We start from the raw sequence: 25,081 nt of genomic DNA, 5'->3' as shown, positions 1-25,081 counted from the left end.
GTTCTTCCTTTAGTTCTGTTTCTGTGCATGTCAGTTCTGCAGCTGTGCTGATGGAGCGAGGAGGATGAATTTGCTCGCTTGTTATTTCAGTCTCTCATAGATTCTCGTCCCATTGATGGGTCTATCTGGCATCGATGAGTTTGGTTGAAGTTTTCTTGTCTTTTTTCTCCCCCCCTCGCCCTTTCATTATTTGATCAATAGGAGGTAATTCTTCAACTCGGCCTTTACTCCTGATACTATGGTGTCACGCTTACTTGGGAAAGCTGCAAGTAATGAACGCGCATTGCGTTCAGCTGTCGGGAGTAGCTTCCCATTGGTCCATGCGTGGCACAAAATTAGGAAGCAGTCCTCTCAGCATGCAACTCTGCCCTGCGTTTCACCCAGGCGAGTTATTCAGTCCACAAGTTGTCTGTTTTGTCATCTTCTCTTCTTCACAGCCAACAAAATACATGTGAAAAAAGACCTGCCTGCAGGCCATAAAAGTGTAGCCGCAAGTAACAATTGAAAGTTGAGCTTCCTGGTCTTTTCCCAGCTTTCTTGCCAAACTTTGGCTTCACTGGATCTCAGTTCAGAGGTAAGCTGAGTGCTGTGGAAAATAATAAGCTACATTGTAAGATGCTGTGCTTGATGAAGCAGGTGCTAAGGAGGAGATACGATTAAGGAACTGGTTTGGGTGAAGTGGCTGTAGACTTTTTCCACTTCTTCTGTAATAGAGCACTTTGAGACAGGTGCTGACAAAAAATGTCCTATTGCTGAGGCCTTCCCCTTGGCTGACAGTCTTGTGTACGCTGGAGCTAGCCCGGAGTATCGGGTTGCTTTATGCCGTGAAAAGCTAGAACTCTGATCTGGAAAGAATTGGAACTGCCCACGGAACGCTGTCAGACACACGATCGGATAGTGATTGCTAAGGAGAGGATGACCAGGTCTCAGATACCCAAGATCAGTATTGAGAAAACAAAGTTTGCAACCATGGCAGCGACTGTTGTCGCTCAAATGTTACCCTTTACAGGGCTTGGCATCCTTAGGTGTAACGGAGACCGGTTAGTCCTTCTTGTGGTGAGTGAACGGGGCCAAAGGAGCTGAATACCTTGCACAAATCAGGGAATGGCTGCTCCTATCGCTGCCTTTGGATGTACATGATTGCACGTACGTCTGCAGGCACATGCCTGGTGATCCGTTACCTTCTGCCACCATGAGTTCAATGTTACAATAATTCCCAGCACAAATGAGCAAGAAGGACACAGGAAAGTTGCCTGTCAGTTGTAAGAAACAATGGAGGCTTCCTGGCTGTTAGCCTACTTGGAGTGATTGTTATCTTCAGCTGTTTTCAATAAGCTTTGCAAATTAGAACTAATGACCAAAGTAAGTCACTAAGAACATAACTCTTTTATACTTAGAACGTTTATCCTTCCTTAGCTGCTAAAAAATAGTAATTTCAGGTGCAGTCAGGCTGTGAAACTTCATCTGAGCAGTGATTGTACCCATGCACTCAACCAATTCCATTTTAGAATGGGCTTCTGATATTTAAACTGTCCAAAATCTTTCTACGCCTAAGACACCTCTTCAAATCCTCGTTGCTCAGGCTCTGGTGGATTGCTTTGCTTTTAGATTGGTACGTTTTAGTAGGTTGTTTTTTTCTCAAGGTCTGAAATGAGTATGCCGTAACACGAATCTAGAAGGAACTTATTATAGGGCGAGGACTTCCCAGCTTGTGCTTCAGCTTCTGAATGCATGCGGGTACACCTACGTATGTTATACGGGCAGATGGTACTGGTCGCACAAAGACACGTGCACGCTCTCGTCGGAGCCTGTAAGGCGTAGCGAATGTCGACCATAATTGCTGTGACATTCTGTTTATTCCATGATGCTCCTGTGATGTAGTTTAGTTTTCTTTTCCTACGTTCCAAGCTCTCCCATCTTCTTGCTCCCCCACATCCTCTGCCTGGGAACTTGATGTTGAAACACTACTGGAAGAAGTTGCACGAAAGACAGTCTTCCTATTTATAGGAATGATGAGACCACAGTGGGGAAAATGAGGACCAGTGAGGCCAGAGAAAGGTCGCATAAGGTAATAGATAAGAAGGCTCTAGGTGAAAGAAGGGGAGAGGAAAGGCAAACCGTGGAAAAATGGTATTTTGCTTTCTCTCATAATGTTTCTTGTGGAGAGATAGGATAGCGACGACAGAGAATGGAAAGCTCAGCTGAAACTTAACAAATTGCCGGATAATTGTGAGGAGAAAGGGAGTCTATGCCCTGCCTCAACTGAGCAGAACAACTCAGAAATCGGTGGGGTGCATCCCCCTACCCTTCCTACGCTGACTTCGCCCATGTACAACTGCACCAGATTTGGAGGAATGCTTTCTCTGGCCAAGGAGAGTGAACAGGCAGAAATCTATTTTCAGGTGTTGCCTAGTGGACGACGTTAGGCGTGATCGCAGGGTTCCCTGCAGAAGTCTTCGTCTTCCAAAGGGTGGAATATGGAAAGTCCTCTGGTACGTCAACTCATGTTCCACAATGCTTAATTATTGTTGCAGGTGTAAAAGTCATCAAACAGTGCTGGCCAGGAAGATCAGTTCACAGAACCCAATAACGTATCCAAGTTAACGAGGAGTAAGAACCAACTTTTTTCTTTACGTGATCCTGGCTTTTTAAAGAAGCCTTGTGGCAAATGGAAGTCACATCTACCTCCTATTGCTCCAGATATGGCAGAGGAGTGTAAAAGGCATTTAAGCCTCAGGAGTCTGAGATTCGATAGTTTGCTCTATGATTGTAGGGAAGTCAGTAGCAGAGAGGAAAATCGGAGCCCGGTTGCTAGTGCCTGATCTGACTGATCTGCTAATGTGAATGAAAAGAGACTCGAGGAACTAAAATAGTTTATCAAAGCCTTTGGTGAGCATGCTGGCCTGTCATTTATTTAAAGACAAACTCCAAACTTCTCTCTAGGTAAATTGAGCATATTTTGTTCTGGGCTAAAACACTTTTGTTTTTTCCTTCTGTTGGTGCCTGGCTGTACCGTCTTTCAATGACACTTTTCCAAGCGGAACCCTACGTTAAGTTAACTAAACTGGATATTGGAGATGGACTGTGGAATCTTACATGTTCTATGGATGCTGGTTTGCTTTTGGGATAGATTAGATACTCTAGAAATGCCATAAAACTCTTACAACATACATGTGTGATATTGCTAGAGGAATTGTTCAGATCATTGTCTTACTGTAGGCTGTAGTATTGGATCGTTGCTAACAGAATATTGGCAGCCTGGTTTTCATGCATGTTTCTTCTCCCTGCTGGGAGATTTCGACAAATGAGATTTTGAGGGTAATATAGTCCTTGTCTATGTTTCCCACATGCCAAATATTTTCAGTCAGGCTATCCTTCCTCTAGAAATCCCGAATGCAACCACGGCACATTATTAGTATTATTTGTTCGTCCTCCCCGTGATGTCCAGCCAAGCCATGTTGCCAGCTAATTTAGCTGAAATTGTGTGTTTTTCGAGGTTCTAAATTGTGTCAGAAGACATGAAAACCAGGATATCTTTCTTGCTGGCAAAAAAGAATTTATTTTATTGCAGTAAGCAAATGCCGAGTTGCCTTGCATGGAGAAAGGTAGGGAAGCAAAGAGTTTGTTTTAATGAAGTGACATGTTGCTGCTGTTCTAGGACAGTTTTTCTTTATTTCCAGTACTCTGGATTGATTCTAAAAAGCAGTAACTGCAAGTGCTTAGGGAACTATTGAAACACTGTGAACAGAAATGCACCCATTGATCTTGGTCTTTGGGTTGTGGCTCTGACCTGAAAAGAGGTCCTTAACTGCCTGTGCTTTGAAAGAAATCTTATTTCCCGATAGAGTTTTATTGAAGAAGAAAACCTGTCAGATATTGAGACAGAGAGCCTAGTGTGATTTGGGCATCAAAATATCCTAAATCTCTCAGTTTAAGCACCGAGAATCTGAGTGTCTTTTTTCCATCTTTGAATCACCGGTTTGGGCTTCACCTGTGCTGTTTACTTCCAATAACTGTTTTGAGGGGCTTTTGGAGACTGACATATTCCCATGCTCTGTCCAACTGCAAGAGCTCCGAAGATTTCAAAGGGAAGAGAAAGGTGGGTGTGGTTTTGGACTATTGAAGTATAAAGCTAATTCCTCATTTGTGACGGGACAGAGACAGAAGGTTTTATTTAAATTTTTTGTGAGAGTAGGAAGTGTGTTAACTGTTGGTATCCTAACTTGTACTGTAAATTGCTCCAAATGCATGAATGAGAGGCAGTTTTAAAAATACTAGGGTTTTGCTATTACTCTATGCTTGCTGAGTCTGTAAACAGCAAAACAATTTGATTTGCTTGGCTCTGCTAGACCTTGCCAAGAATAGGTTGGAAATTTTCTTTCGAAACACCTTTTGTCAGGAAAATGAAATTTCTACTAGATAATTAATCTGTGAAAAAGTAAAAGTTTTCTTTAGTAATTAAAGATATTGTAAAAATGGAAATATTTACTCCGCAGGGAGGAGTATTTTCCAAAGAATTACACTGTTAGTACTATTAGCTAATAGCTGTGAGCTGTCAGCTTTAATAACTGCACACACATGCGTGTATTATTTTTAGATAAGGCTGCATATGTTAAGAAATTGGCTGTGACCTAATGGTAATTGAATTCTGTTATTATTACTTTGGGGTTTTACACGTACTGATGGGGGCAGAACTCCAACTTTCCCTGCACGTTCTAGATTTACAGTCTTGGCTACTTGCTGCTGCAAGAGAACTACTATTGACAACTGTTAAATGGTACCAAAAAAAGGTGTAGCTACCTGACTTAAAGTGCCGACATATATAGGCTACCTGATGAGGCAAATTTGCTTTAAATATTTTTCAGATTCCTTTTTTCTGTGAAGCTTTTTTTGTCTTGTGCTGCAGTAAAGAATACACCTGAAAGCGTTCTGCATCGTAGCTCTGGCTAGTTTGACGGAAATGTGTATCTCATCCCCCGTGCACACAGATTGGATCTGCTGGATGACTTGGCAGCTCAATACTAATGCCCATCGAATTGCAGCCTATGGTGGGAAACGCTTAAGTGTGAGCGTGCTGGGTATAAGTTGCTGCACGTGAAAGCGCAGAAACTTTGCGTTTTGTCTAAAGGTGTATGTGCGTGCATTTCTGTCTCTATGCCCTCAAAGACCATTCTCTTCTCCCTTTGCCTCAGCGTTCCTCGCGGAAGAGACAATCCGTGCGTACTTTGACATCATCATCGTCCAAGCAACCCGGGAAGGACCTGGTACTGACCCCTCCTCTCGTCGTTCTGTCTCTCTCCTATTCCTTCCCGACTCACATCTCCCATCTCTTCTTTCCCCCACACCGGCGCTGTCGCCGGCTTCGTGCCGTCCCGCTTCCGCGGCCCCGCCCGCAGCCCATCGCGCCCGGCTCTCTCGGGCCCTAAAGTCCCTGGGCAGCTGTGAACTAGCCCGTGCCCCCGCCCCTTCGCTCTGCTTCTTCCACCACTGCCTCCCGAAATTCAATCTCCCCCTTTGGAGTAGTGTACGCTGAGCGGGGCGGCCCGGGCAGCCGCTCCGCCGGCGCTACTTTTGTGCCGCAGCTGCCCCGGGCGCGGCGGGTGCCCCACCGAACTCCTGCGCCCCAGGAGAACGAGCCGTGCCCGGGGGGCCGGGCTTAAGGCCGCGCTAGGGGCCGCCGGGAGGCACAGGCAGTTCTCAAAGGGAAGGAGAGGCGGCGCCGAGAGGAGAGACGATCGGGCGTCTGCGGCTAGCCGTTCCCGAGCCCCCTGCGTCCCTGCCCGCGCAGCCTGCGGTCCGCGGACACCATGGCCGGCGAGATCGAGGATCTGAACAGCCGGGAGCCGCAGACTGTCTGCGACGGCCTGGGACGCTACGAGGACACGCTGCGGGGCGCAGTCCGGGAGATCCATATGGACATCCAGCTGTTCAAGCAGGGGGTAGGCCGGCAGGTGGAAGAGGTGCTGCGCCTCGCCAGCCCCCTGGCACACGCTGTCTCTGAGCTGCAGCAGGAGAACCGGCGCCTGCGGGTGCAGCTGGAGCGCCTGTCTCGGCAGGTGGAGGCCCTGGGCCGGTCGGCGGGGCTGCCGCAGGAGTGGGTGAAGGAGGCGGCGGAAAGCGCTCAGGCCGTGGGGCCCGGCTCGCCGGGGCAAGGCTCGGCCGACGGCACGTTTTCCAGTCATGCCAAGCTAGCGGGCACTGGCCGGAGCCAAGTAAGCGGCCGGGGAGACGGCAGGAGGGAGGGCCAAGGGCGTGCATGAACGGATGCTTCACGGGTGTTGCCAGACCGCGTTGGCGCGGGGTAACGTTTAGGGACCTGGGGTTCCTCTTTTGCAGTGCAGTGTCAGTGGTATTTCGGGAGGTGCTCTGAGAAATGGTCTTGGCCGCGAAAGCACCTAGAGATCTACCTGATTATGGCTCTGTTTGGTCAGACTGGGATCTTGGTTAGAGTGGTAGCAACCTATCAGTTCCCTGTGGTTAGGAGTAAGAGGAGGTGGGGCAGTCTTGGCTATCAATGTGCGTACGTATGTGAATATTTTTGTATCCTTTCTGGACTCGATTCTGGGGGATCTGTGTGCCAGCAATGCTGTTTGCCAGTTGACAAGCTCACAAAGGGGAATAGCTTAGCGTATAGAAGGCAGTAACATTTCCCTCAGATAACATCCCGTGGTGAGCCGGTTTTGCTCTCTGACCACTGACCCTCACTGCTGCAGCTTGTCCCTGAGAGGTCGACACAAGCTGCCATGGTCTCTGTGACCTAAACTTGCACAAATGTAATCATTCCTCCCCCCGATAAAACTTCCTGCGGTGTAATGGAGCATTGTAAACTTGCTGCATAGAAACCCCAGTTAGTGGGAAGCTCATCTGGTACCGAGATGTTTTTTGTAATCCTTTTTCTGTGTCTGTCTCCGAGAGAAGAGTTGAGAGCTCCTGTGCAATGCTTGATGCCAGGAGAGCGCACCCAGACAATACGCTGTGATTAGGTCACATAAAACTGGGGTACCAGAGACTTGGCTTTCACAGATGACAGCCTGTTTCGTGTCCTCTTGGTTAAGCATGTCTTAAGGGGGTTTTAAGACTTGAAGCTGAAAAAACTGGTCTGTGGTCTATCCAGGCTTGGGGTTAAAAAAGAAAACTTGGAAATTAAATTCACTAGAATTGCTGGGAATGAACAGAGTCTGTATTGCATTCCAGCTCTCTTCATTCCCACTGACCTGTGAACGGGGGGCATAGGGCTTCCTACCTCTGGGCAAATGAAAAGGTAATGGGGCTGTTTGATATGTTATAGCAACTGCTGCCTTTTCCCCCACGTGACAAAGGTAAGGAGCACCCGTACAACTTTCAGATTGGTTCCTTTTTGTTCTGTGGAGCTATCCGCACTTGTTTGTATTGCAAGGAATAGAAGTAAGCTGAGCGATATGGAAGGGACAAGGGATTGTGGTCCCTTGCACCATTTCACCCACTCCATCGCCGCTGTCTACCCTGCGGTGTGTACTTCACAGTCTGTGAAGAGTTTTGCATCAATGTTACGGCGATATCCAGCTTTAGATATCGGTCCGCGTGAAAGCACGGTAAGAGCTTTTGTTTGGATGGGAACATTCCTGCTTTGCTTTGAGGGTTCAGGGAAGATCGCTTAAGTACTGATCATTCTTCAGCGCCCTCCCAACGATTTAGGTTGGAGAAGTTCCCAAGTTAGCATAGCTGACCAAAAGGGAATTTCAGTACTGAGAACTATGGGAGCTGCAGCTACGGCTGTACACACCAAATTTGTGCAGTGAAAACATGATTTTGTGAGTCAGCTTCTGATGTGGCTGCACACAAATGGTGAAAGAGCAAGCCTTGGTTGCTGTGCCAGTCATCCAGATTCTCTGTAACGAACACTGTTCCTTCGGCAGATTCCGATTTCTGGTTGTATGACCAAAGCATTTGAAACAGAATACCATAAGTGGCACCGTGTATGATTTCAGATAAATTAGTACCTATGATAAAACTGGTGACAGTTCTAGTCTCAGTAAATACTTCTATAAGTGCGAGGTACGAGAAGGAAATGATACTGGCCTGGAAATAGCAGCAAATCAAGATGTGCTGGTTTTGGGTCCAGAGAAGATTTATTGGTTGAGTTCCTTTTTGCTGCGTGGTTGATGCAGCAATTATTGGATACTGGAGATTCTGAGCATCTTTGGTATCTGAACCATTATTTTCTAATATTGCTAGATTATTTTTCATGGTAATTTCATTGGGAAAAAAATGAATCCGGGGAGTTCCAAGCAGAGTTCAGAAGTAAGGACACAAATCTCCTTTTAATTCTAATCTGGGCGATTTCTGCTATGATGTCCTTGAAAGCTGGTATACAGCAGTCTAAATTTAGGTGGTTTAGGTGGAATTTTAAATGGCCATTAGCCACTCCGATTCAGAGGTGAGCCTTTCTGTTACTTCGATACCGGACTTCAGCTCATCTCTCTTAACCAGGCCAGAATCTTGAGAGAGCTGCTTTCACAAAGGTGGAAAATAGGGGATGTTGGAAGAATTGGTTTCAAAGATCCAGATCCTGGAGCCATACCTGCGCTACTGAGCATTTACGAAGGAAGAGTTTTGATCTTTGTTTTTTTTTGATCTGATTTTACATTTTGGCAGGAGCTTTATAATTTACGATATTCCCATAGTTTTTGTGATTGAGCAGGGTGGCTTTGTTAAGAGGGAGGACTAAAACTACTTTAAGGGTGTTCTGTTTTAAAACTGTCAGAAGAGTTTCTCTATAATGTGGGCAGACGGCTGCAGAGAATCTACCTGCAGCAGTCAAAGCCACAGAGAGATAGATAGCTGGCTATGACCACCTCTGAAGGTCTAAACAAGTATTACCCATTGGTATCTCTCCCTGGTGACCTGATGGCACCCAACAGTTAGCCGGCCTGTGAGTAACTCTATAAGACATGACTCAGGTGTACGTAATGACCTACGGGCTTCCGACAAAGATGGGCTGAGACAGCTGGGGTTGTTCAGCCTGGGGAAGAGAAAGCTTCAGGGAGACCTCATTGCAGCCTTCCGATACTTTAGGGGGCTTACAAAAAGGAGGGTGACGGACTTCTTTTTCTATGGGCATATAGCAACGGGACAAGAGGCAGTGGTTTAAAACTGAAAGAGGGCAGGTCTAGATTAGATATTGGGAAGAAACTGTTCACTCAGAGGGTGGTGAAGCACGGGTTGCTCAGGGAAGTTGTGGATGCCCCGTCCCTGGCAGTGTTTGATGCCAGGTTGGATGGGCTCCTGAGCAACCTGATCTAATGCGTGGAATCCCTGCACATGGCAAGGGGTTGAAACGAGATGATCTTCCAACCCAAACCATTCTAGGATTCCATAATGACAGGGAGATTACATGATCCAGCAATTACCTGGTGTTACACACTCTGTTTCTAAACTATCTCAACTCCTACATTTGATAAAGGAAGTCTGTTTGTTTAACTTCTTTATTATTCTCTTACACTTCCTGCAAATATCCTTTTGGAATGGTGACATGTCGAGGTTGCCTTGATCCTTAGCTAGATTACTTTTGTTGTTGTTTTGTTTTTGTTGTTGTCCACTTTGACATAGCCACAGGCACCTGCTAAAGCTGCTAAGGGAGAATCGTTCCCTCCTGTCCATTTATATCCAGCCTTATTTCAGAAAAGGTTCTATGAGAAGTACTTCTACGGTTTTTCTTCAGTGCAATAGCTTTTCTAATATGTTCATGGTGTTCAAGGCTTTTTCTTCAAGTTGCAGGGTCAGTTACAGATAGAAAATACTTGTGTTGTCTGATGGGCGATGGCTTTCTAGGCGTAGAATTAAGGGGTAAATGTGGTGCACTTCTGCCGGGTTCTAGCAGGCTTGTTTGCATTTCCTCAAAAGTTTGTCATTCCCTGTATCTGATGCATCAATGATCCCTATATATGCGAGGAACAGAGCATCAAACCTTGCCTTTGTGGCAGTGTGGCGATATTACTGTTCATCAAAGTGTAGCATTGATTTCACCTGTCATACCTAAGAAGAAGGGGATGTACTTCTAGATAAACAGCATTCCTAGGGCCAGTGATTCGTATTGTGACCCTTGTGATAGCTGGTGGTTCTATGAAAGACACAAATTTGTATAAATGAGAGAGTAATCTCATTTGTGTCTCTCATTCTTCTAGGCTTTGACCTTGTTGCAGACAAAATCTTGAAGAGGTGACAGACACGCACCTTAGAGGTTCAGGAAGGAAATAACAATTGTGTTTCTTTTTTTTCTAATCTTGTGATCTGGCTCTTACTTTTTCTGAATGTGCTGAATTTTCACTACTGGCTTGCAATAATTGCAGCTTCTGGTTATGGCTCTCCAAAGTGTAACTTCTTTGTGGCAAAGGAGGAATTCCAGCAGCCCTACAACTATGGAAAGTATTATCACCCTCCATTACATGGAGACCTCTGAGCTACGGAGAGATTAGTTCTAAAAGCAAGCTTGGATAAGGCATGCAAAATATTAGTGTTAACTTTCTTTTCTTCAGCTCCACCAGTTCTTCATCGTGTCATTTTTACGTGAGTTGTACAAATGAGTACTTCTTAATATTAAGTACAGATATATGTAGCTATCCCTCTGCTATTTATAATCTATGTGACCAGCACTGACAGAAGTAGTATTGCTAAACACATGGGTTTGTCAGAAGCTTGGCAACTCCAAAGTGAATTTTGAAAGTACTTCAGCCTGACACTACTAAATGCACATCAGAATCTGATCCCAGTTCCTCCCACTGTTCTGTCAGCACATGGGCCTTCTTCCCCGTCCTCCAGCCTGGTATCAGTTTCTTCTTTGACACTATTAGCCAAACTGTAGTAGTCAGACTTGCATAAAATAAGATAATGCAGCTCTTGTCACTGCATCAGAAAGCCGGTTCAGTGTGTAGAATGCTACGTGACCTTTGCAAGGACCACGTCATTTGACGATTTTACTCACCCCCACCTCCCCAGCTTACAAAAGCAGATTCGTGTTTACAGCCTGCACAGGCGTTCTTCAGATTCAGGTCATAATGGCTGACATGAATGGCTAAGCAGTTCTAACTGTGTATCATGGGTACATTCTAGGGAGCTGCATTAGCTACGCTTTACATTTCAGTTCTGGATATGGGCAGTAATTGTTGAATGGGATCTCAGTTGCGCTAAAGACAGCAATAAAAGTTCTGAACCCCTGATTCTGCGTGGTTTCTATAATTAGTATTTGTTGTAATTTTCTCAATCCTGACAGCTAGTGATAACTGAGTTTATTCGTGCACAGTATCTTTTTCTCAATAAATACAAAAGTTTCAAAATAATTTTATTTTCAGAAAATAAAACATCTGGATACAGTGACACATCCAGTTTAGTGGCAGTAAGTCAGACTGTGTGTGTGGATGGAAGCATTCTCCATAGGGATGGCAGATGGTATAAAACTGAAAAATATTGTTTTAAAAAAGTTGCTCTTTTGGTGATGTATTGAAGTTTGCAGACTAGCTTTGCAAAAAAACCTAGCCTGAGCTAGGTAACTATCAAGAGTTCAGCTTTGTTGTATGTGGGTATCCTACTTTTGGCCAGGACAGGGTTAATTTTTTCAGTTCTGCATGGTCCAACTTCCCCAATCTAGTTACTTTCCTTTCTTTTAAATAACAAATATAGAGGGAAATTAAAACAAAGCAAAATTTTACCTTGTTTGGATTGTGCTTCCACTGTGAACTTCATTGTATCAATCATTGAATCAACATTTCATGTGCAAAACTTGCAGTGTATCTTAAGGCATGCTAACCTAGTCGTGGAATGGGCGTTCAAACTCCCAGCTACCTTAGGTGCACCTCAAGCCTTCAGTAGGCATCGGTGGAAATCTGTCAGTCCTGTTAACGGGCCTATGAGCAATATTGTGCTAAAACATGGTGTTATGCGTGATTGGTTGTTTGACTGGCTGTTGTTTAAAAGAACAGAAAAAGAAAAGCAGCTTCTTCTGTGTTTTGGTGGTAAAGAGACAAAGGAATAGCTTGGCTCCTCGTGTAACCTCCACACTCATATCTAGCAGTGCACGTAAGTGCACATATAGCCCCTGAAAGATCATTGAATTAGAAACTAGACTAGAGAATTAAGTGAAAGCTCCTAGCTGAGAAAACTTTAAAAGTAATTTTCTGAGAGTACATCTTCCACATTTTCAGGAAGTGTCCAGTCCTCTTCTTAACTCTGTACTGTTCTGTTTCAAAATCATATCCAGGTCACCCTATCTCTTTTCCTCACTTAGCGTAGAAATAAAACGTCATGAGAATCAGACCCCAGGTTAAAAAACAGTGTGCAGTCCAATGTAATAAAGTGCGCCATCTGTGCTGAGCCTAAATACTGTCATGTAGGTGCATAGCCTCAGTTGGAGGCTGACACTAGTATCTAGAAAGATCCGAATCCAGCCCTAGGAGAGTTTTGTGTTTAGGCTGTCTTATTGTAATCTAATAGTAATTAACAAATTCTTAGCAAGAGCTCAGACCGTAGTTACCGGAAGTTGACTAGGATATGCATCCAGAGTAATGGAAGTTGTAGTATCTCAAGTACCCTCTCCAGCATATAACAAGATAAAACAGTTTTAAAAAAAAAAATCTGCAAAGTGTGTTAATGTTATTGTCTGCTGTTCCTGGTTAATTTTGGATGAATGTAAACAGATGCATGATAAACAGCTGACAAGTTCCAAGAAAATATTTTTATTGATTTGTCTTGATCGTGGGTTTTCTGTATTGTATATGAGATAATTTTAGATAGATATGTATATATTTATATTTGAGAGAATAGTTTGTTATGATCACATCACTGGTTCGCTCCATAATTCCTGTGTATGAAGACCAGAAACAAATTAATTTGTTAGAATTATACACCCTGTGTCTTTCCTTTTCTGTTACGTTTTGTTGTTTTTATAATTATGTGCAGTATAAAATATTTGGTATCTATCTTCAGTCTTTCTGTCAAAAGGAAGCTTGTTTGGATTGAGATTATAAGAATTTTTGATTATATTTATAATGGCACATTACAGATTTTTTTCTTTAGTAATAAATTTTTTGGCCCATCTCATAGGTAGATAACTGTCCAGAATCAATTAAACCGTTTTTGTGGACTGTGTGTTGGGGAATTTTTCTCTACGACTTGTAGCTGCTGCTTCTTGGAAGCTACATTTTTTTTTAGCTGCAGTAAGCCTGTATCCGTGAAGCATTTTCTTCTTTCTTCAGTCACACAGATGAAAATCACATAGTTCCTCATGGTTTAACGTGCCCTCCCCCCATCCCCCCCCCCCAAAAAACCCCAAACCCAGCCCAACCAGCCAAAAAAACCCAGTCAAACAACCAAAACCCAAAATCCAAAACCTCCTACTAAACCCCACAAAAAGGTTCCTGACTGATTTTTCTGGAATTATGTTGACAGGCATTATGAGGAGAATTTATGCTTTTCCCAGAAGAAAGCTATTCTTACGGGGGTTACAGATTATAATATAGCTGTAATGTCCTAGGACTGGATTTACTTTATGTGTTGCTTGTACAATACGTTTTCATAATGGAATTTCTTTCTGCGGCAAATAGAAAAAAAAATGCAGAGCGTTACTCTGTGCAATCTCAGTCAATTTCTCCACTATTACATGGAGTCTTCTGTTTACCACCATCACACAGTGGATGGTGATACCTTTATCTAGCAAAAGATAACACCTCCTAGGTGCTTGGGGCCCATTAAGGGCGAGTGCGCGAAGATTGATGTGAGTTCTGCGTTGCCAATGCTTCATTTGCAGGCTTGGCTCTTGGGGTTAGGTAATTGTTCCCTTCTTATATTGGGGTCACTTGCATGAGGAAGGCCTGTTCTTGGCAGGTGTTTCTGGATATTCTTCTCACTTTTGCTGCTGTTTGAATTTTAGTTGTCATGTGTGTTGTCTGTTCTGACAGAGTGTAGACCTGGATGACCACCAGAAACCTGAATTTAGAAGAGTTTTTAGTTCTTCCATCATTGAAAATGGGCATCGATCTTCATCATCAGGTACGAACAGGGCATGAAACGAAGCAGCACTACTTGTAAAATACCTGATCCTGGCAGTCATAGAGCAGGTCTCGCATTTTGGAAGGGTTAGAATCTGCTATAGTTTCAGAATAGATATTGTCCTGTGGCACCAATACTTTATTTCCTAATTAGGAGTTTAACTTTTAAACTTTGGCTTTACTGTTAAACATGTACTGTGGTGTTTCATAAATTAGAGGCTATTACTGTCGCATTAACTTGGGAGATGAGCGATAAGGCCTGCTATGCTGGGTTCCATTGCAGTCTCGCATCCCAAAACATCTTGCAAGTCACCCGTCCACTTCCATCATCCTTTGGTGGAGGAAGGACTTACCATCTCCACTTTAGAGAAAGTCATACAGTGTTTCATAAAACCATGAAAAGAACAAAAATGCTACTTCTTTAACCAGGGCAGGAGATTGGAAGTGAGGTCTGCACAGAGGAAGAGAAGCTTACTGAATGCAAATGCTATTGTATTAATGATCTGAAGACATTGTTCCTGCTGCCATTCACGTAGAGTAAGTGCGATCGCTGTGAGGATAGCTTGCGCTAGGGTTGTTCCTGCTACATAAGTGGTACTGTGTTTCATGGGGGAGTAATTCCAGTGACTTGTAAAATAAAGTTGTTGCATGGACATTGGTTTGTAACTTTGTTACAAATCTGCAAACAAATTTCCTTCCTCTCTCCTGCTTTTTATTCAGGTCAGGCAAAAGCTGCCCATGAGCTGACCTCTTTTCAGATGTCAGAATCTTCTTCCCCTGAAGCCCATGCCCCTGCAGTCACCTTACAGATGCCCCACCTTCCCGTTACTGCAGTAACCAGGACATCTGAGAAGTTTTCAGGAGAGAACATCTGTTCAACAGGAACAATTAATACATCTTCTTGCCTGCTGGGACAGGGCAAGAGCACAAATACAATGGGAGTAAAACCTTCTAACCAGCCAGGTAAAAGAGACAAAAATAACTTGCTGAAGCTGCATGCCATTTCCTTTCTTCAACTGGTGCTATCAGTATTGTCCCATGACCTAGTGGTAATTATGAAACATTGCTTCTATGGCTATATATCCCATTGTGGGACACTTCAATTTGGAATATTGTGGGTCCTAGCTGGAACTTTTGGCTGTTATGTCACATCTGCAGAGAATTTTTGCTGCCTAATGTAGTTGAGTTTTTAGTGAAGCATATCTTATAGCACAGTTACTGAATTCAATAAGTTACTGAATCTCTTAAACATGCCCAGCTATTTTAATGAAATTTGTAGACATTTTTACTGCTCTGAGACTGGAGGCCCTGTGAGAAGTTAGGTTGAGTTTAAAAAAAAATCATACTGAAGTCATTCATCCTTGGCTGTGATACTTACAAATTGGAATATATATATATATATATATATATATATATATATATATATATATACACACACACAGAGGTCAGAAATTATAGAAGGAGACCAGATGGGATTGCCAGCAAGAGATAGGGATTATTTGCAGATTCTTTTGATTTTATCTTACTAAAGCTGAGAATGTCACAAACGCTTCCTTTGTCTTTTTTTTTTTTGTGCTGATACAGTGAAGGACTGGAATTCAGTTACAATGAGAACAGTGGATTCATCTGCCACTGGAGGTGAGTGTTCCTATCAGCATGCTCTTATGCAACAAAATTGAGAGTGATTCCATGCTCTTTGGGGGATTCAGATCTGAGCACATAGTTTTGATTTGTAGTACTAAATGGTAATACTAAAATTGCTAACAAGTCTGTATGCAGACTCATAGAATCATGAAAACTTGTTCTACTCCATCGGATTCTCAATCAGTTCAGTGAGGGGTTCTTACCCTTATTTGCACAGTGATGTACATGTGTACTGTTAGGCAATCTCTGCAGTGGAAACCATAGGTGCCAGAAAAGTGTGGCAGGCAGACAGCTTGAGCAGTGAAGATTTCAGCTGATTGAGTGAAAACTGTGACTATACACAAGGTAGTGGCAATTGGAAAGTGGTGTGCCCACCCATGTGTTTTGAAGCAAATGACTTTGAGTAAGACAGAAGTAAGGAGTCTCCTTTGTAATATGAATGTGTCAAAGGACAAAATGTGTCACTCCACTTTTGCGTTTATAGAGCATAGCTGGAGTCCAGAGCTGAGCTCTAAGAGGCAAAGCACAAAAGGTAGACATTCAGGAATGGAGGAAGGAAGATGCAAAATTGGTTTTAAGCCACATTTGCAACTTGGAATCTGTTCTAGTTTACAAACTAAAATATCTTCCTGGCAGTAATTAGGTAATTTGAATTATGCACTCAGTTATGTTAAACTCCTCAGGGCTTGTCTGCTAGAATGACTTTTGCAGGCACCACTTTTTCTTTTAACTGAAGTGTCTGTGGCAGCGTGCCCTCCTCTGAGGTCTGCACAAGGGCCTGAAGTGATCTGACCTTCCGAGTGCGGTTTTATCAAAGATATCCTCTCAGAGTCCTTTCTGGTATGCTTACACTATCCTTGCTGCAGTGCAACAATTTTACAGAGGAATTGAACTGCTGGGGAAAATCCTTCCCCAGCTTGTTAGCTCATATGGAAGTTAGAGGCCTGTAGCTTTACAGTGTGGCGAGTAAAAATCAATGCGTGTCTATCCATCAGGAAAGCACATGAGGAAAGTTTCTATTTGAAAGCACACGAGGAAAGTTTCTGCAGTAATGTGTCTTTTCTGTTTTTATATAGAGAATGCTACTTCTGCCACCAAGTCTGTCTCAACTGTGGACTATGGGCTGCGTAGTGGAACCAAAACTGGTGAAAGGTATGCATTCCTCATGACATTTTGTTAGGCCATTGTGGTCAATATAGTGTCAAGGGACAGGTGTTCTGCTGACTTGGAAAACAGGTGAGTCCCAGATGCTGTATTTTAAGCACTGAATGTATAATTGTACATTAATCTAGTTGCCCCATAATCTCTTACATTAACCTAGGGAGTTCATTTAATGTATTTTGGTCCGTCGACATGTAAATGGGCCTATTCCTCTTAAACACACTTCTACTTTCGGGGAATAACCAATCAATGACTACTGGAATAATCACACCAGCTGTACTAAAACCATCCTAGTGATGTACTGTACATAGTAATTTTTGTTCAACACAGCAGTGCTTGTATACATACCCTGGATATTCTCAGGTGAAACATGCCAGGTTATTTACTGATTGTACTTCTCATGGGAAATCAGCAACCTGCTATGTATGTCATGGTATGTGTCCAGTTTGAGGACCATTCATTCCCCCTAAACCCCCTGCACGACTTGCTCTTTTTGTGCCTCTGATTCCTGTATCAGGGCCGTATCTTGATTAATCCTCACACCTTTCTTTTCACAAGACATCTAGTAGGCTGTGCGTTGACATCACTCCTGTGATTACAGCTTTGGATAGCCTTAGCACATTTGGCTCTTTTTTGGGGGGGAGGCTTCTTCAGGCTGCCCCACCAGTGCACCGAAGAACAAATGAATTGCCAGTGCTATATTTTAAGCCTGTTAAAGGCTGTGAGCTTTCCTCTGGGCTAAGTGGAACAGAGATGAGAAAGGACAAAAATTTTATAGAGCAGTTTCAAGTAGACCTAATTGTGGGTTTCCACATTGTTTTAGTCTTAGTCAGTAAGACTTTCAGTGCCCGATAGTGGAGGATTTTTGTTAGGAGGAGGATGTTATCAGGTCCTTTGAAAACAGTTTTAAAAATACTCATCTGTGTTGAACTTTGGGCTTATTTTTGGAAACCAATATATGATTGCCATCAAATATCCTTAGTTTGACTAGCCTAGATTTAATTTCTAGACAAATGCCTTGCTGAGGACTGCTACACATTCTTTATTAATGAGTTGCAGTTGCTTAGTAGAAGACTACATGGTATCACAATTACTCCTGGCATATCCAGACATACTTAGCAGGCAAAATAGCCATCAAGAAAAAAAATGGGAGAGAAGAAAGTTTAAACCTCTTAAATTTGGCTTGTATCTGCCTTGAAAACAATCCCAAATTAGGCATTACATTTTTTCTGAGGTAGTTCCAACATCAGCGCTCCAATATTTGGGTCATGATACACTAAGCACCCTAGAGAACTTGGTGTCATACCTGACCTCCATCTCTACCAGAAATTAATGTGTGACACTGATGTCATTGTTCTTTGCCTCTTTCCCCATCTCTGTAACAGAGAATATTTCCAAATGCAATGTGTAACTTACTTCATTAATGCTGATGAAGCGGTATATGGCTCAAACAAACACAAATTGGAATATAATCCTATATTCTCAATCAAATTACCAGCTTGCAGTCAGTAAAGCAACACTGACAGAAGCTCAGAATTCTGTGCGCTATAAGTAGAAAATTTCAAAAGTACTTCCTGAATTACTCTTTAAGTTTAATTTTGAAAATGTGACAGCCTCAAGGAACCCTGAACCTTGGCAATGAAAGGGATTTAGTGCTCCTGTGTGACCACAACTTTTTTTTCGTGAAGGTTTTTAATTGTATTTCTGCTCAGTGCTACGAAGTGCTTGTGGCTTGTCCAGCTGTGTCTTATTTGTAATAGTACCTTATAGTCTTCTATACTTAAGTGCTGTTGTGTGTCAATAATAATTTTACTTTTATTAAAATTGCTTTTCACTCAGGCAGATCCTCTTGAAATGGATCTTTTGGGAGGTTTAGAGACAGCAGTTGAACCTTTATGCTGGCTCTTGTCACTGCAGAGTTACTCTTTTGTTTACCGCATACTTTTTATGTTATGTTTTTCCAGTGCCATTGACAGTTACTGTGATGTGACCGTGACCCCCAGCTCTCACTCGCCTCCTCCTACCGTACGTCGCCAAGTTGAAAGGAGGCGAGAACTGGTGCGGTCTCAGACGCTCCCGCGGACTATAGGAACACAGGCCAGAAAAGCGCTTTTCGAGAAATTTGAACGTGATGATGGAAAGTATGTCACAGTCCTTGTCTCCAGAACGGTTTGTTAATGGGAAACTAATTTGTCGGTTATTACCAGCAGAGTACAGATGGGTGGGAGAACTCTCTCAGTGTAGGATTCGGCGCTAAGGGACAATATGAGGTCACTTGAAGTTTCACTGACTTTACAGACCAAGCCTTGGAAATTCACAGCTACAGATTCCTCTGGCTTTGGAGTTGTTTAGCTGAAGCAGCAGGTGTCTTTTATCAAGAAAGAGTTCTGTGAAAGCTGCCTTCTCCATCATTATAGGAGACTGCGAGTATAGTTGCCATTCATTGAGGATGAAAAGTATGAACTCTCCTTGATGGGAGTATGATTTAAATAAAAGAGGGCTTGGAATTCTGGCTTTAGTGAAATAAAAATTAGTTTTTCTTGCAGGACCAACAAGTTGAGGTTTCAGCAACATGTTTCTCAAATATCACCTGGAGGGGCTGACCTGGGCAAGGTTGCATAGATGTTCCCGACAAGTAGGTTTAAGTTTTTCTAGAATGTAATTTAATCTGATCTCTGTTAATTTTCCAGAGGAAAAGGAGAATCCAGAGCTAAGCTGAAGAGGTCGCTGAGTTTTGGGGTTGCCAGCGCTAGCAGCATTAAACAAATTCTGTTAGACTGGTGTCGCTCAAAAACCATAGGATACAAGGTGAAGATATGCTAGTGCTTCCAGCTCTCTCTTCTTTTTTTTTTTTCAGGAGAATTTGCCAAAAAACCATGCTCAAAAGGTGAATGTAAAATATGCTAGAGAATAAGTTAACTTCCTCAAGGTCATCAATTTTATTGTGGGTAACACAAACATGGTTTGCACAGGCAGCACTTCAAGACAGTCAGTGATTGCATGAATGAGATTCTGTATGTCTATTAAAGCAATGCATTAGTGTTTTTCTGAAAGCCTACATTTTTGTGCTTATGGGTATAAACTTCAGTATACACTCAGACTTTTTTTTTTCTTCGTTGCCGACTGTAATTTTTGCATTCACATGATGTATGACAAGTTCTGAATACATGGAGACTATGGCCATTTTGCTACATGCAGACCAAAGTACTCTGTTGGTATTTGACAAATGAATTTGTAGTAAATGGTTGAGGTTGAATCACACTGTGAGTAAATTTTTATGAGGTAGCATCAGTGTAACTAAAAGAATACAGCAGTTCAGATTTTTTTCATTTTACCTGGCCTTAAACTGCACTTGTCAAAGAAATACGGAATTTTTTTTCCTAGGGATTTTTTTTGCGTCGTAGTATGTTTTTCAACATTACTAAATGTGCATAATTATTGCTAAACTGTACATTATAGTACAAATAAGCAGAACTAATTAAAATTACTGTTAATTGCTTACCAGAAAAGCTGGGGCTTGAATTTTATATGATGGGAAAGCAGCATGAGACAAGAGCACAAATACGTTTCTTTTCATTGTGGCAGTTGAAAGTAACAATAAGAATTTATTTTAAGAATCAGGTTGCGCAGTAGGTATGATTCTTCCTTTATTTCTACCTATCTGTGTGTAAACAGGTATTGAATTAGGCAAAGCAAGAAAGCGTAGTCTTTATCTAGTGTTATTCACAGCCACAGAATGAACTGCTCTTCAATTTTAAATCCTCCATAGGGTGATTATGATTATATTTAAGCAGTGTCCTTAGTTTCCACAGATACTGAGCTGGTGCATCGGGCCTGCTCCACAGCTCACTGATGTTGATTAGATTCTTCACAGTATTTTCAGTGGGCTTGGATCAGGGACCTTGACTATGTGTCTGCTTTGCATCTAGGTATTTCAGGCAAAAAGCTTTCATTGCTAAGTGTGCCTTTTTTTCCCCAGAATGTCAACAGTGAAATGGATATACCAAGATGGGAAGAAAAAAATAAAGCCTGTGCTCTTGCTCTTGCTGGTGGGAAAGAAGGATAGAAAACTGCATTGAACAAAAGCAGCTGCTCTTATTTGTTCCCCTGTGCAGCATTAACATGTGTGTTTTTTTCATCGTGACAGCACATTGATCTCCAGAACTTCTCCTCAAGCTGGAATGATGGGATGGCATTCTGTGCTCTTGTTCATTCTTTCTTTCCTGAAGCTTTTGATTATAATAAGCTTGACCCGGCTAATCGCAAGCAGAACTTTGAGCTGGCCTTCACAACGGCTGAGTGAGTACATTAGCTCTCTGTGAAGTGCTTCCAGTTCAAGTCTAATGCACCTGGGCAGCAGTGAAGAGTTTAAGGATTATTCTTGTAGATTCTCTATCATTAGCTTGTATGTATTATGCCAAAAAAGATAATAAAGCTCTGTAGAGAGAACGCATAGGACATGTGGGAGACTTCACCTCTATCTGTATGTTGTTTTGGTTGAAAAAGAATGAAGGTTGAATTCAGTGTAAGTAGAGACCGAGGCTGAGAGCTTCTCAGTATCTCAACCAGGTGACTGCATTTCTGAAATGGCAGAGCTAATACCCTCAATCACATTATCCAGATTCTTCTTTGTGCTGTATAGCAGGCAGTTAAATGCTAATTTGTTTGTTAAAGTCGTCATGAATGTGAACTCGCCGGTCAGAAATAGTAACTTTTTTGAGCTGGTATCAACATGATTCTTACAGTAAGAACTCTCCGTGTGGTATGCAGCTTGGTTTGGTACACTTCTTCCGAATGATAACAGGTGGTAGGAATACATGGCTAATGCAATAACTTAAAGAACTGGATTTTCCACTGGTCATTCAGTAAAAACCTTTCAAAATTCTTCACATAATGTTATTTCTCCTTATTATGACCTCTAGCAAAGGAATTCATTTGGGAATTACAAGTATTTTTATAAGTACACATACATGTATATATAAAAAAATATTGTTGCTTGTCAGTGAGTTGAAGGAGATTCTGTGATACTTTTGGGTGATTGATCTCTAAAGAAAAACTATCTACAACTCTCAAAGGAAAGCCGCAGTGTTCTTCTACCTCGATTTATGTAAACAGTAAGTTTAGGGGAGAAAAAAAGACACCACGAACACAACACTAAGAAACAGTAGGTGAGAGGTATCTACAGAAATTACTGTTCGTAGCTATGATTGCCTTTCAACTGATTTATTCAAGTGCCAGTAAAAGCTATTTTCTCAGTTACTGCTGTTCACCCCAGTACTAGCTGTGCTGATCAAATTGCTTCCTGCCCTTGTGATTTCTCATCTTAAGCCTCTGCAGATCTGTTCCTTTCTGCTGGTCCACATCATTCACATCTTGAAGATATAGGGGTGCTGGAGAACAAGCAAGTCAACAGCCACATGGGCCTTCATCAGCACATCTCCTCTCTTCCTGAGTTTTTCCATTCTTTTGGAACTCCCTACATATTAACCAAAATCTGAGACGTGGGCAGAGTAGCGTGAGCTTGGGCTACGTGCTACAGCTATAAGGAATGTGAATGATAGTGAAAAAAGCCCCAACCCTACAGGGCTTTAGATCAGATTCCAGTATAGAGGAAGAGAGAGAAAGAACAGGAATATTCCATGGTCACAGAAATAATAATGTCCGGCCTGACCCTGCTCAATTAATTGTGAAATTAAATGCTGCCGATAAACCTCAGGATTTCTTAAATGTTTCGATGATGCTCAAATCAGAGCAGTAAATGAATCTTGGAAGCTGCTATGTAACTCTAGATTTGTTGTATCTGTTTTATTATTACTACAGAAAAATGGCTCACTGTGATCGTCTGATAGAAGTGGAAGACATGATGGTGATGGGTCACAAGCCAGATCCCATGTGCGTCTTCACCTACGTCCAGTCCCTATACAGTCATCTACGACATTTTGAATAAAACCATTGACACCTCTCCAGCCAGAAGGGTCAAGTACACCATGCTAATGGGAAGAGTGACATTTTGCAAATGGGACATATTATTATTTCTTGCTTTTTACTGCTTACGTTCAGCTGTGTGGCTGGCTGACTGAAGTATTGCTGAGCAGTGTCCTGAAGTGTTGATCACATCACCATGTCACTAATACAGAAATGGGTCTGAAAAGACATTGGCAAAGGCAAATGCTGTCATTTTGGTGCTAGTAGTAGGTTGGATTTTTAGGGTTTTTATGTTTAAAGATCCCAGGAAGCAAATTTCCTTCTCCTATCTCTAAGGCTGGGGACAATTTTATGCAGTGATTCTGCTATGAAGGTGTTCCATCTTAAAATGCAGGTAAAACTCCAGAAGATAGCACCTTCAGTTTTACTTCTCTGTTGAGCGTAGTACAAAAGAAATAGGAGATGGACAAGGAAAATTCTGTTTAGCAAGTAATAACCTAGAGTACTCAACCACTCGGGCAATAATGCTTCTCCTCCAACCCTAACCCTCCACTCCGGCATACACACACACAGATCAAACAGGCATTGTCTTGTTCTCTTAAAGCATAAAGAAAACATAACCTCTTTTCTGATGAGTGTGGGGACAGATTACTATGTTACATAATGGCATTTGTCTGTAATGGTCGAATCTAATGTGATTTGCTGAGAGGCTTGCTTAAAGCCTCTACTGGCAGTGCTGGATTAATTTCTTGATAAGAATAGCAGCAGCTGGGGCTGTTCTGTGTCTGAGATTGTGTGCTTGCATGGTTTATGATTGCAGGAAAGGTGGGAGTACCTGGCACCTGGTATAAAATCCTTTGAATAGTTGTAATAGAAACAAGCCTGTAATGTGCTTTTACCGGGACTCAGGGGAGAGCAGCTCTTCAGTGTGAGAAGGAGTGAACTCTTTACAACTGGTTCAGTTCATATGCTGACTGAGGTAGATGAACAATACACAAAAAATACATGAAAGGTGTGGGAGTTTTGAAATGAGTTGCACTAGTTTCAGTTTTCAGTTAAATTAGCGTTAAAACCACAGTACAGTTAGATTATTCCAGATTTACTAGACAAAATGCTCGCGTGTCACTCTTTCTGGCTTTCTTTTTGATAAATCAACAGTGTTGTTTTCACAATGAATGTTAAAACCACTAAAAAAATGTACTTAAAAAAAGCCTTCTAAGGCTCATAGAAAGTAAAAATTGAAAGCCACAAGTCCTCTGCTCATGCTAGAGAATGTTTTTTAACCTGCCCCTGTGCTTTTTGTAGATATTTAGAAAGATTAATTTGGTTCTGTATTGATGACCATTTATAATAAAATATATCAAGCATTCTTCAGATTTATTGCATCTTTTTAGAATGATGCGACAGATAACAAAGTAAAATCAGTGAAAACAACACAGAGCTTTTACTTAAAAGATTTTTATTCCAGTCATGACTCTGTGTGCTCTGAATTACCGTTTAAAAAGTACAGAAGTTCAATTGCATTTGGAATATGATTTCAGTCTCCCTTTCTAGTCAAGTTTACTTAAGAAACCACGAACGAAGCAACCGCTTTGTTAGCATGTAAGTGCCGTTGTCTTCAGTTTTTTGCTCTGTCTTGGACGACCATAATTCTAAGGAGTAAGCATGCACCTGTAGCTCCACCAAATGCACTGTAAGGATAAACACATTGTACTTACGTTTCGGAGGAGTTTGGATTACGCATGATGAGAAATCTGTCCACAACTGGCACACACAATATACCTATTTACATTCTTACAGTAGAATACTTTTTATTGAGTAGCAGAGCCAAGCTCCATTGTAACTACCACAAGAGGGGCAATACTGGCTTCATACATCGCGTTCGTTCACAGTCCCAGGTCACGGATGATTTTACTGTGTTATGTGAGTGCTTGGTAAGACACAGGTAAGTGCTTGGCCAATTTAGGCCTAATAGCATATAATTATATAAAGGAAGTTTTAGATTGTAACGTTATTGCCAATTCACCAGGGTGAAACTACATCCTTTCTGTAATTTAGCCTGGTTTTGCAGCTACCCACAAGGTATTTGCACAGGTTTTCTAAAGTCTTCCCGCTTCAGAGAGGTGATGGTAAAGATACCTGGGACTCACCAGCAACCTGTTTGCAGGGAAGTGGGACTATAAGCTGAGCTGATCTATTGGTGGTTTGTGTAAGAAGATGAAGGAGATAGTGCTATGACATACTTTTAGAAAAACTTACAGCTTTGTGCGTTAAGAGGCCTGCTCTATATTAATAACATCAACTATTTGATTGTATGATTAAATTTAAATTAT

General features: G+C 42.1%; 1 protein-coding gene across 3 annotated transcripts; it reads left to right on the top strand.

The window, feature by feature from the left end:
- Positions 1 to 5,528: 5,528 nt before the first annotated feature.
- On the top strand, positions 5,529 to 24,122 carry SMTNL2 (smoothelin like 2). 3 transcript variants are annotated; one of them, XM_082294562.1, is made up of 9 exons: positions 5,529 to 6,212; positions 13,929 to 14,019; positions 14,739 to 14,981; positions 15,603 to 15,656; positions 16,739 to 16,814; positions 18,788 to 18,964; positions 19,681 to 19,710; positions 20,971 to 21,122; positions 22,644 to 24,122. In XM_082294562.1, the coding sequence occupies exons 1-9, from the start codon at positions 5,808 to 5,810 to the stop codon at positions 22,667 to 22,669; spliced, it is 1,254 nt and encodes a 417-aa protein (XP_082150688.1). In that variant the 5' UTR covers positions 5,529 to 5,807; the 3' UTR covers positions 22,670 to 24,122. The 3 variants fall into 3 exon arrangements, with proteins under 3 accessions (XP_082150688.1, XP_082150687.1, XP_082150689.1); XM_082294561.1 differs by lacking the exon at positions 19,681 to 19,710 and adding an exon at positions 19,514 to 19,631; XM_082294563.1 differs by lacking the exons at positions 20,971 to 21,122; positions 22,644 to 24,122 and adding an exon at positions 20,803 to 20,942.
- The last annotated feature ends 959 nt before the right edge of the window (positions 24,123 to 25,081 follow it).

Source organism: Coloeus monedula (genome assembly GCF_965178545.1).
Source record: "Coloeus monedula genome assembly, chromosome: 20".
Classification (NCBI taxonomy): Eukaryota; Metazoa; Chordata; class Aves; order Passeriformes; family Corvidae; genus Coloeus; species Coloeus monedula.
The sequence above is the reverse complement of the archived record's forward strand: the minus strand, read 5'-3'. Positions and strand labels throughout refer to the sequence as shown.

What these genes read in the sequence shown, in the direction of transcription:
- SMTNL2 (XM_082294561.1), top strand. Translation starts at nt 5,808, where the DNA reads ATGGCCGGCGAGATCGAGGATCTGAACAGCCGGGAGCCGCAGACTGTC. An exon ending in GGAACCAAAACTGGTGAAAG is followed by an intron (nt 16,815 to 18,787) that starts GTATGCATTCCT and finishes ATGTTTTTCCAG; the next exon opens with TGCCATTGACAGTTACTGTG. An exon ending in TTTGAACGTGATGATGGAAA is followed by an intron (nt 18,965 to 19,513) that starts GTATGTCACAGT and finishes TTAATTTTCCAG; the next exon opens with AGGAAAAGGAGAATCCAGAG.